Here is a 13,146-nt window from a genome sequence, read left to right as displayed (position 1 = left end):
AACTTCAAATTCGACATAACAAGAGTTTTACAATGGCTTGTGCACACAGCACCTTAAATGATTATGTTCAAAGGAATCCACTTCATGCTACACATTAGGCCTCATTTTAGATCTGTTTCACCTATGATGGAAAATTGACGTCCATAGTGTCAATTGAATACAAAGGGGTTTACAATTTTTTATTTAAAAATCAGTAAAGTTTCGATTATTTTCATACTAACTTAGCGAACTTTGAAAATGAAACATTCAAGGATTGGTCAGAAGAAGATGCGAGTAATGTAAAGGGGAGTAACCGCTGTTTTGATTTGACCGGTTTAATCACTTAGGACGTTTTGTCTATTTAACAGAAAATAATGTTTTCGTAAAAATTGCAACATCAGGAAGGTTCTACAAAATTGAAGTATTTTCGGCTTGATTTGTTACAAAGAAGTATTCGTCTTGTCAAACATGTCGGACGACATAGATAATAAGGTACGGCACATAATTATCTTAGTTTTTCTCTTCAAGTCTTCAATTCTCATGTTTAATTTTAAAAGTTTAACATTTCGGATATCCGAAATTTATTGATATGAAATATTTATTGATGAAATAACAACTGTTAAACCGCAAACTCAACCTATTTTATTGACAAAAATATATACATTATTATGATATCCATTAGGCCATTTTATATCAGGTCAGAGTAAAGACCTATCTGAGATCTATACTTTATTATCATGAGTTTATTTACTTTAATCATTAAAGTTTAATGTTATTTATAACTGAATAAATATAAAGAGTCATAGTATTTGTACCATTTTTCTGGCTGACTCCTAGTGTCCATCTACCACGTCATTAATTCAATAGTGAATTATAGTAATATAAGCGTTGCTATTATTGGTCCTGGTTAGTCTAAAATAATAGACGTGTTATACGGGATTCTTCCAATCCCTAACGTCTAAACGGGAATGTGCCAAAAACGGGGGTGTTTTAAAAATATTGAAATTGTTTTAAGTGAAGTATTTTATGGTTGAAATTGATCATAAAGAGTTATATTCATATTTTACAATGTAAGTGAAATGTTATTTTGCACTAAACAAGCATTTAATGCATTAAAACAAGTTGTTTACCTTTCCAATAAAACGAAAGTTGACTGACACAGAAAACAATTATGCGAAGGGGAACAACTCGATACAATCGTAATAACTCGGCCTCCTCCGACAAAGCTTCGAGATAGACCTCGTTACACAATCGTAACAACTCGGCCATGGCCGAAATGTTCCGAGCGATTTAAAACTGTGCCCTGAAGCCTTGCAGGTGCCCGTCATGTATATATCGTTATGTTTTGACAGAATGAAATGAAGAAAAGCCGTCAAACTCATAATTATAAGTTGGATATTTATTTTTTGTGAATGGAACTAATATAAAATAACATTATCTGGTAATATTTCTTGTTTTTATGATATTTTATAGACGCTATATGCTTTAACCCGGAATCCTGATCGAAACAACTGCCCACTTTTGATACTAAACAATTTGTATGTGAAGGATTTTCCATATCAAAAATCTAAAAAAATTCGTCAACGTACAATTATTTGGACTATGGTCCTGGTTAGTCCAAATGCATAAATGCAATGAACTTTTACAATATTTTTGTTGTCTTTTGAAATGAAAGTGCATACTCTTTACATATATGTAAAATAAACAGGTTTCAGAAAATAAAATAACAAATGATTGAATACCAGTTTTCAAGTCAGTTTAATTATATGTCAACTATCTCAGTAAAGAAAATTTCCTTCATAGGATCGACAGCTTGTTCCTGTTGACCAGAAAAATGACAAATCCATTGTACCATACCATGGGGTGCGCTCTATGGCTGAAGTCAAGCATGGGATTGTGCATTTTGAGTCTCCGTTCTCGCAGCTCAGTCTCAACACAGATCTGAACATTCCACCCTCCAACTGGTTGAGAACGTCATCGAAACTCGAGCAGCATGTCCGAGATCTCACCTGGAACACTTCTCGCAGACCTTCACAGTTTTCTAGGTGTGTATTAAACTGACTTGCTCCAAAATTACAGTTGTCCGGTGAGAGCATTGTTTAGCGCACTTGCTTCTTATCAAGGGGACCCGGGTTTGATTCCTGGCATTTGCGTATATGACTTTGGTTATTGGTCACAAAGTCAGACAAGTGGTTTTTATCCAGGTTCTCCTCAATATAAGACCACTCTCTTGCAATATCGTGCAATGAGAGTGACTTAGTATACATCTGTAGGTTGAAATAACTTTCTTCACAACCATTGTAAAATAAATATAGTTAACCTAAATCTTGCCCTTGTATGTTTTTCAGTATTGACATAGCCCACAATACACCAGACCTAGTTGGAGAAGTGGACGTCATCTCCCATGCTGCTGTAAGTTGGTTTTGTACATAAAAGCATCAAAGTAGTTTGGAATCAATTCAACTACTGCTATGTCCTGCTTAAAAACATGTACTATTGATCAAAAGCAGGAGTGAAGTCTTAATTTTTGGACTGTAAAATTAAATGATCCACCCACCACCATGATATCACTTAGACGGTCAGACCTGTATAAGGATTTTAAGTGTGGTATTTTTTTTATTGTATGAGATGTTATGGTTGGTACCTTGCAGCGACAACTGAATTGTAGCTTGTTTGTTTTAGTCTAGGTATTGTCTTAGCCTTCATCGGGTGTCAGCATCCTTGTAGTGCAAGAACCATAACCATGACCACAACTTAAAAGCCGCTGAAAATATTTTGATGATTTTTCCAGAAACATTTGGACAGCTGATGACGTTGCATTCAATATTTGTTGGGTTATGCACCTTTTTGACTGAAAACAATTAAAAGACAAGTGTTTACTATCTCTCAGTGACCCTCTCGTTCTTTATAAATTCATTGATGAGGCAGGTTTTTATTTTGTCCACTATTTTGAATATCTTACAGAATATCAAGAAGCTGTTGAAGATTCCGTTTGAGAAGTCGCATGTGAGCATGATGGTGCACAGAGTCGGGAAGACACTTCTGCTGGATGAGTTTGATATTCACAAACAGCTTCTCAGGACTGAACAGGTATAAATAGTTACATGTTGAGGGATAGGTAAGTAAGTCTGGAGTTTATTCCTTTTAGATTTGAAGAGTTATTGTGACATTTGTTCATTTACACACTGTCAGACAAGCATTTAATCCTGGTCCATGATAACTCCATATGATAAGAACAGTAAATTTACACTTATCGCATGTACAAGAAACAATGGAATAAAATTATCTAAAAGGATAAAGAATTGATTGGAAAGAAAAAGTTTATCTGGTGACAAAATCATTATATAGAGTTGGGTGTAAAAACTTGTGATCACAGAAAATGATACTTTTACTTGTTGCTGAGCCACTCACAAAGAAATATGCTTACTGTAATCACTCAGTAAATAAAAATTGATCTTACACTTTACCTATTTTAGTTTGTAGAGGAAATAGATTTGTTTAAACATTTCACCCTTAGCATCTTCCTGAATTTTTACAAAACCTTATTTCTTTTGTAGAATGAGTGGGGCTGGTTGAGACGATTTTACTATGAATGTGTGCTGCGAGACCTGCATCATAATGTGAGTACCAAAATTTACAATGGATAGAATGCGATTATTCTCCCTGGAATACGATTCAAATTATTGTTTACATAGTATAGATGGTATAAATGGAATTGGAATAGATTGTTTCAGTTCTGTTTTTTTCCTGTGCCCTTAACAATGAGCAGATTGTTCAGAACTTCTTTAAAGTTATCAACGTTGCTTATGTCATCTGGAAGTTTAATGGATACACTTGTGATCCGCAGTATTTCTTACAAGATTAAAGGCAACTGTTTCAGCTGTATAATATAAAACTTTACGGTACAGTGCATAAGCATATCATCAAATGTTCATGTTTAAAAGTAAACAACGATGCTGATTTTCCCTTTGTTAACTGTAACTAAATTCTCATTATTTTTCCACGTGTATTATCTATCCTGGGGTAATATCTGCAGTAAAGTTTGGTTGAAAAAAGCAACATTGTACAGAGAGTGATAATTCATGTTAAAAGTCTTAGATGCAAGGGACGTTTGCACAAAACAAAATAACCACAAAAAGAATTAAGAAGGAATCTGTGCAGCATATACCTATGTCTCACTTCTGAAATGTGGGATAATTTTTGTTCACAACATCATCTAGGTATGTGTACATAGTACATGTTTAGAAAGAGATGTAAGATGGCAGGAACAAACACATAAGGAAAGCGATTTTGTGCATTTCATTAAGCATACAAGTTTAAAGAAAGAAAGGATTCACAGAATTTAGATGTCTGGTAAGCTCAGTGTTTATTGCACTTGCTTCTCACCAAGGCGACCCAGGTTCGATTCCCAGTCGGTCAAGTTAGTTTTCTCCGGGTACTCCACATTTCCCCACAACACAAGATCACACTCTCCTTCAACATCGTGATTGACTTAGTATATGTTATCATAACTTTCTTCACAATAGTTGTAAAATATATATGGATTAAACCAAAGAATTCTTTTAAACTCAACTGCAACTTTTACAGGTTCATGTACACATTGTGTTTTACAACCTTTTGATTGTTGCAGTTATGTGTTAATTTTCACTTCAGTTTAAGATCCACTGTTCTATTGTAGACATCAAGGTAGATAACAATGTTAAATCAAAACAATAAAGAGTTGCTTACCTTTAACTGTAAATAGTGTAATATCTTCATTTTACATGTTATTGTGGAGAAAAATCACAAAAAAGTGTAAAACGTTTACCCCAGAGTTTGGGCACTCTGTTGTGATGCAGAGCACATTAACATTTTAACATTTAAATTAATTTATTCCATCTGTGTTATAATAATGATCAAACTATTTTCTTTGCAGATGAAGTGCGTACCTCGGCCAAGTAAAAGACGAGACAGTCTCCAAAATAGGAACATGTACTCCAAATTCCTGTACCACAGGTATATTATAATTTGATAACACTGAGGTTAACTATTAAAGAAATATTACACACCACTGAGGATCATATGACATTTTAAGAAACTGTCAGTCAGCCAGCCGCCAAAGGAGTATACGGACCAAGGCGTTAGCCAAAGTCTGTTCACGTTCAGGGACTGACTGGCCAGTCTTTATAATGCCATATGGACCAAAGTGTTGTGTGATATTTTTTATGTTATACCGAACATTCAATATTTTTAAAGCACTTTTGATGTGTTTCATTGAACAAAGCAAATAATGTTTACTTGCAAAAATTGTTAGCCTTTCTGAAAATTGCAAGCAGCACTCACCAGTTTTATGCTGTCATCGGTCCATATAAAATAACATCAGCGGTCCATTTGAGGACCGGACTGGCCAAAAATATGATCAAGACTACTGACGTCATAAAAACTGGATCAGTGATATACAGACCAGTCAACTTTATATACACAAAGTAGGGACACATTTATGTAAGGTATGATTTAATTAAATAGAAGTATTGTACATGAAAGAAAGTCTGTGTTTAAATAAATTATTAGTTGATTACAAGACAAAAGGATCGTCTTCTCCATGCATGAAATTTATTTGTACCACAATGATGAATGATTGTCCTGGGAAAGACTTTTATGAATTAGTATGTTGTTCTTGTATTATCTTATATCCTTGAAAGATCTTCAAAACACATTTGCCCCACTGTAAGTCACCTCCAAAACATTCATACAAAATTATTGTTGAACTTTTCATTGAATATCAACCTTGTTTTACTACTTTAAAAAATACTTTATGCTTGGATATTTTTTTTGTTGAAAAGGGACATGTTCACACGTAATGATTGTTGATTTTTCATTTAGAAAACAGTTTTAATTAGATAACATTGGTTGTTTTTTGTTACTTTTTGTAATAATTGTAAATTTGTGCATTTATCATACCACAAAAATTGGACCTCCACAAAAATATTTTTTGTCACTGTACATTTCAGCGTGTGCGATACAGAAAGTGATGTTTCCGTGGCAGCGACCAATCGCATGTTGACGAGGGATGACCTGTCTCTTATACCAGACCCCCTGCCAAAGGTATATTGATTGTTCGAAACTTGTTAACTTAAAAATAAGATGATCTTATCTTAAAAATGAATACTTTTAAAAGATTGTCTTAGTAAATATCATCTTCTTTTGTTTGCAGCCACGAGGCAGTCAAACATCAAGAGATGTATTGTGGACGTTTGAAGACATCAAAATGTTGATTGGTACTGATCTGCCCGTCTTCAGAGATGAAAGCTATTATGTTAGTTTACGACTGAGGTAATATGAATACATTTCAAGCTAATATTTAAGTAGGGGGAAAACAGAAATTTTCAGGCCCAGTAAAACTGGAAATGCAAGTTTGTTATGCCATTACAATACTTTGATAAATTAAAATTTACATGCAATTAAAATCAATTTTGAGTTTTAAGAATTTGTTTGAAAACTTATCAAAATGACAATGTCTGATTATTTCTGAATATTAACTATCCTTTTAGTCAAATTCTCAATTTCTTATAAATAAACTCTTACTATACCCTACAAGAAGGCAGTCCACTCCTATACACAGGGTACAGAAGGTACAGCTCTCTATATGCTTAACAAAGATTGCTCTCCCTAATCCAATTTATGACCGATTTGCGCAATAGAGTCAGAGGTGTTTTGTGAGAGTGGTGGACCTCTTCCATTTCAATACTTCACCTGCTCAAATATTATTTACCTCGCAGGGATATGAAGACACCAATCAATGTTCTCACTGGCCTGGACTACTGGCTTGATAATCTCATGTGTAACGTGCCTGAGGTTGCCATGTGCTTCCATATAGAAGGTATCGTTAAGGTATGTTCTTATATTTTATCTTGTCTGTTGCCGAAGAAATGGTTATGGTTGTGATAGCCTTGGTGTTTTTAGCAGTGTTGGTGTTATTGTGCAAAAGCCTTGGGCTTAACTAAAACAATGTTCAAGATATTGGACATTGACATATTCAGCAAGGCCTATCACTCTAGCTTGAGTTATTATTTTGAGTAAAAAAAGCAGCTGTTGGCGTTCACTGCTCAGCAATCTTGTTTTTGAAATGGCTCACTTGGACAGTAAAACAGTTGTGAATAATGTCTCGTACCATAAATGGGGAGACATATTGTTTTTGTTGTTTGTCCATCTTGTCCAAGCCGCTCTTTATATATCTAACGTCTAATGTTGGTGGGGCATGGGGGGGGGGGATATCTGTTTTTGTTTCCAAAAAACAATTATCTTGGTCAAGTCTATTTAATGCCTTTTTTTGGCTTTGATATGTTAGTTACTAATATAATAAGCACCATTTAGATGCTCTTTGAATGACATGATGGTTTCGTACTTCTTTAACAGTTAAACAAAACAGTGTATCGATCTGTCCTTCCTTGACGTCAAACAGACATCCTTATTTTCCTCTCTTTTGGGTACTGCTAAATCATTTATATTCGTTGGCATGAATTTCTTGGTTCCATTTTCGTGGGTACATAAATTCATGGTTTTTCATTTTTGAAAAAAAAATGAAAGTGCAATCGTCCTAAATAGTCTGTATAATCTCCATGCGCTGGGCATGTGATTTCAGTCTTCTACGTCACACTGTTTATGGGACTCGCTATAGTGGTACGACATGCCAATAAGTGCATATACCCATGTCAATTATCCATTTAATTGGAAACTAAGGTCATAAAAGAAGATGCAAAGAATTTTGCAAACTGTGAAAACACCGAGAAGGTGCGTATATTTAAGTAAGTTATTTCACTTTCTTGAAAGTTTTCCACAACTACACATCAAATATTAACTGTCTTTAAGTACATTTTAAGATCTTAATAAAATCATAAGTCTTACGGTACATTGAAATCCCCATAGCACTTCGGGCATGGTTGAAAATAGGTACAGCTGAGACGCGGGCTCCGGGAAAATCCTTGTATTGCGCATACCTGGGTATTATTCATTTTAAAAGGATACAACTCATTGCAAATGCAAAGTGCATTCTTTACCAATGATTTTCTTTTGGCCGCTCAGTAACCTCCAATGTAATCGATTAAATATTTAAAGAAAGAAATCGAGTACCGACCTCAGTTCAGAATCTACTAGAGTATGTATATAACATGGCAATTGAAAAAGAATAAAGGGTCTATATCTCATGGGATCTTGAATTCGTGGATCACCCAAACCACAAAAAATAACTCAATGCTTGTCTTAATAAAAGCAGTTGCTCTGAAACTTTCAGAAATGGATGATAATAAAGGTATGAAAATTGAAAAATGATATACAGTGGAAAATGATATGCAGTCGAAACCCATTCAAAGTCAAAGTCATCAGGACCACGAGATATACTTCATTATACTTTGATATACTTCATTATACTTCGATACACTTCATTATACTTCGATATACTTCATTATACTTCGATATACTTCATTATACTTCGATATACCATGATATAATGAACATTTGACATATCGAAAACTGAACCAATGACATCTAAATCCGCCATTGAACCTGTTTGGAATATTTTTCCATCGTAAAAAAAGCAATATTGTCATTGAGGAACAAAAATGATCTTTGTTTTAATTAAATTAAAATGATGTTTGTTGATAAATGAATGTAAACCCATGCATAAATGTATTATTTGCATAAAAGTTGGCACTTATGCACCAGTCAGTTGTAACCACGGCTCCCCCAGGTGCGGGGAATAGCGGGGACTTTGACTTTTGGTCCAGCCAACCCCGGCTAAAATCCCCGCCCTCCGGGGACGAACAGATGGTAAAATCCCCGCCAAATGCCCCCGCACCCCAGGGACCCTAGGTAAGGCCCATTCCCCGTTATATTTAAAGCGAAGACAAAACCACCGCATTCACCCGGCACTGCGGGGCCACCTGAAAGGTAAAAACACGGCCCATTTCCCCGGCTATCCCCGGTATACCCCCGGACCTTGGGGGGCTGTGGTTACAATTGACTGGTGCATAAATTAAATACATTGAAACAAGAACATATTATATAATAAACAATTGCATATACATGTATGATAGCACATTCACAAACTTCCATCACAAAGTTCAATATATGTGTTTATAAAGGTTTAGAAAAAGTCTGTGATGCCTGTTGATGCCGAAACATTGCAGAGAAATTTTCCTGTGCGGTATTTTTCCATGCAGTCAAACCTCCCCATGATTTTGTAGGATTCCCTTCTGCGTTTCAAGAAACACACCGAGTGTTTCACATGCTGCATCACAGTTTCTGGTTTCATAACTACTGTACTGAAGCTATTCACACTTCACAATTATCCACTAAACTATAACAGTTTCTTGACCATCAAACCAAATTAGCGACTGGCCACAAACTGTCATTGGAAATATCTGACCTCTGAAGACTGAAATATCTCTTTTATATAAATATTTTTTTACATAAACCACATTGTTTTGCATATAAAAGAGGGGAAAAAATCTAGACCTTGTACATGATGGTTGACATATCGAGAAAAATATTTCGAGAAATATACATAATTGATATCAACTTTATGGGTTTCAAATGCATTTCTTTAACATATTGCATTATTTAATTGCATATAAATGAGAGACATTCTTTTGAGATATATGAAATATATCGAATGCCCCGATGCCAAGAGTAATTGTATGAATATTCATCATAATTAATACTTTAGTTACACAAAACTCAACTATATTAACATAAATAATCCCATTATATGATAATGATTCAAAGGCCTGTCACACACTACTGATATGCCGCGAAAGAGCCAGATGGAGCCGATGTGCTACGGATATCTCAACTTTTCTGTCACTGTCGTTATACTGCGCCGATGCCGTTGTTCTACCAATGTCCCACCGCTGACCTGAGCTATAGTGGAGTGATATGGTTGCACCCCCATTTTGCTACCAATGTGGTACCGCTGACTTGAGCTATATAAGTGGAGTGATACCGTTGTGATGCTGTTGTACTAACAATGTACGGGATCACATTGCAAAAAAACTGTAGAACATTGTTAGTACATCTTCCATACAATCAGAATAGTACACATTGATGGCTCCGGAGAGCAGCTGTTCAATAATGGGGCTCTACTGACATAAATGAAGCCATACCAGAGTACTGATGTTAAACTGCCATTGCATTCCCGATGTTCGCTCCAGTAGTGCTGCCGTACTTGTACCGATCCCCGAAAACTGCTAATTTTGTGCTCCGGCTAGGTGTGACAGGCCCTTTAGTTTTGAGAGATACTACAGTTATTTTCATTTTATTCTATTTCAAATGTCCACAAACTCTGCAGTCAAACCTCTTAAACATATGTATATAATTGTTATGTTTTTCCCTACTAATGGTACACTTAATATGTTTGTTTTTTTCAGCAATATGAAATAATAAAGACAGAAGACATACCTGACCTGGAGAATTCCAAGTTTGATCCTCAGTCGGTGACAGACATTGCTAAAAACATTCTGTCTTTCCTGAAAAATAACGCTACTAAAGAGGGACACACTTACTGGCTGTATAAAGGTAGGATTTTACTTTGGATAATTGCAGGAAATTGGCTCCTACTGTGACACCAGTGCAATTAGCAGAAGATGCACAGCAGGCTCAAATTTCTCGAAACTTCTTAAGTCTCTTATAACAGGATTAAGCTAATCTTACTATTTTTGTTGTTCTTTAAAATGCGTATAATTTACTTCTGAACGAGTTTTTAGAAATTACGTAGGAATATTTTATGTGATAATGACAGTAGGCCAGTTTTCATTTATCAAAATCCATTTTCAGTATGTATTTTGGCTAATTAAAATAAGCGACTTAAGCCTGTTAAGTTAAAGAAGTTTCGAGAAATTGGGGTCAGGGGATTATCATGCCATACATTCCTTAAACTAGGCCTTTAAGCTCCTTGAGCCCATCTTACCATTATGTGTTCAACATGGCCCCATTAACATAAAGATGCACTCTTACTCGCAGATAAGATTAACCACAATTAATAATTTTGTTTTGATGTTCCAAAAAGGATGAATAAATGTCGAAAACAATGGTTCCGATAAAGGATACCAAGTTTAATTTGAATGAAATGGGTATAAAACACGGTATTTCTACCATATGAGACTATAGTAGAACACAGTAAATCTTTTCGCATTCACCAATCATTTAATAGTTTTTGTGCTTTCTGCTAATAAATACACGGTTACAATCTTATTATCAGTTATATATATTTTCCATAAATGCATTATTTCGAAAGTAGTTGAAGGTTTATCACTCAAAATTTATGTTTGTTATATAAGTGTTTGTATTGATTTTGAATAAGAGAGCCACTTTAAGCCAGTTATAAGAGTGCATCTTTAAGTTGTAAAACATAGGACACCACCCTTAATAAGATGGCCTGATTAACTACAGCTTTAGAACGTAGGACACCACCCTTAATAAGATGGCCTGATTAACTACAGCTTTATAACGTAGGACACCACCCTTAATAAGATGGCCTGATTAACTACAGCTTTAGAACGTAGGAAACCACCCTTAATAAGATGGCCTGATTGACTACAGCTTTAGAACGTAGGACACCACCCTTAATAAGATGGCCTGATTAACTATAGCTTTAGAACGTAGGACACCACCCTTAATAAGATGGCCTGATTAACTACAGCTTTAGAACATAGAACACAACCCTTAATAAGATGGCCTGATTAACTACAGCTGTAGAACATAGGACACAACCCTTAATAAGATGGCCTGATTAACTACAGCTGTAGAACCTATGATTCTTTTGCTGATAAGATGGCTACCTGAATGGAAAATTGCATTAGAATATTTTTAGATTGAACTTTAATTTCTTTATGTAGTTGGTTAAGTCAAGTAAAATGATCAGTTAAAATGATCTTTGTATGGGCTGTATTTTGACCCTGCGTTATAGGATTTTTAAATAACTTGCCAGGAAAGTTCACCATGATGTTCACCATGCTGAGGCGTAGTGTCACAGTCCATGTATTGTTCAAACTCCATGTTATTCTGTGTTGTAATTGCATGGAAGATTATTATATCTCCCCCAATGAATGGGGGAGACATATTGTTTTTGCCCTGTCCGCCAGTCAGTGAGTCCATACGTCATACTTTTCCGCTCAATATCTTGAGAATGCTAATACCCAGGAACTTCATATGTGGTATGCAGGTTGGTCAGTTTTTGACCTTCGGGTGAATTTTTCTTTGTTGGCCACCATTCTTTACGTCACACTTAATTCTGCTCACTAACTAAAGAACGCTTGGACCCAGGAATTTTATACTTTGCCAGGAACTTCGTACTAAGCAGGTTAGTCATGACCAGTAGATGACCCATATGTTTGTTCGGCTTGAGTCCAAAAGAACAAATTTCATGTCAATCATTGATTATTTCTCACTTTTGACCCCACAATGGGGGAGACAAGTGCTTTTTCAAAAAAGCAATCTCTAGTTATGTCTGTATCTGCTGCTTTTTTAATGAGAGAGACATGTCACCATTTGGCATCTAGCTGTGTTTATTTATTTACCAAATAAATAATATAGTTATAGTGCCTTATAAAATAGGGTTGGCATGGAAAATGTTACTGTATCATTATTTTTATTTGGCTTAAATGCCTAGTTTAATGGCCTAGTTTAAGGAATGTTTGGCATGACAATCCCCTGCTGCGCATCTCTTGCTAATTGCACTGGTGTCACAGTTTTCATTGGCTGAGGGCCATTTAGGGTCCATTTATATAGTAAAACCTCCAAAACTGCACAGCAGGTCCTCAAATCAGAGATCTTATAAGACGGCACCAGGCAATTAGATCAAGATCAATACACAGAGGTTGTGAACTATACACCAATGGGGGGGGGGGGGGGGGGGGGGGGGCTTACTTATAGAAGGCTTTAACTAGGCCTTTAAGTGATCATCCCATTCTTGACTTTTTAAGGAACAAAAACTTGACATTCATTTATAACTGTGAAGATAGCATTCTGGATTTCATTAATATAACAGTTACTAAAGGATTCTAAACCCACGTGTATCTAAAATGTGACATTAAGCCATGGATGTTAACAACAATGCACTTTTTTGGCGTCCCATGGGTCTGATGTATATATATATATGTGACATTCATTTTGTAAAACTGTGAAGGTGATGTT

General features: G+C 35.5%; 1 protein-coding gene across 1 annotated transcript in view; it reads left to right on the top strand.

The window, feature by feature from the left end:
• The first annotated feature begins 354 nt into the window (after positions 1 to 354).
• LOC128210298 (erythroid differentiation-related factor 1-like) overlaps positions 355 to 13,146 on the top strand; it is a 39,800-nt gene continuing 27,008 nt past the window's right edge. Inside the window, exons 1-10 of the mRNA XM_052914564.1 lie at positions 355 to 471; positions 1,783 to 2,024; positions 2,328 to 2,391; positions 2,944 to 3,069; positions 3,537 to 3,599; positions 4,895 to 4,974; positions 5,970 to 6,063; positions 6,173 to 6,291; positions 6,738 to 6,849; positions 10,383 to 10,530. Coding sequence (XP_052770524.1) covers positions 448 to 471; positions 1,783 to 2,024; positions 2,328 to 2,391; positions 2,944 to 3,069; positions 3,537 to 3,599; positions 4,895 to 4,974; positions 5,970 to 6,063; positions 6,173 to 6,291; positions 6,738 to 6,849; positions 10,383 to 10,530 — 1,072 coding nt within the window. The 5' untranslated portion in view covers positions 355 to 447. The remainder of the gene's footprint in view (positions 472 to 1,782; positions 2,025 to 2,327; positions 2,392 to 2,943; positions 3,070 to 3,536; positions 3,600 to 4,894; positions 4,975 to 5,969; positions 6,064 to 6,172; positions 6,292 to 6,737; positions 6,850 to 10,382; positions 10,531 to 13,146) is intronic.

Source organism: Mya arenaria, chromosome 12, assembly GCF_026914265.1.
Source record: "Mya arenaria isolate MELC-2E11 chromosome 12, ASM2691426v1".
In the NCBI taxonomy this organism is placed as follows: domain Eukaryota; kingdom Metazoa; phylum Mollusca; class Bivalvia; order Myida; family Myidae; genus Mya; species Mya arenaria.
Note: the sequence above shows the minus strand (reverse complement) of the source record. Positions and strands in the feature narration are given on the sequence as shown.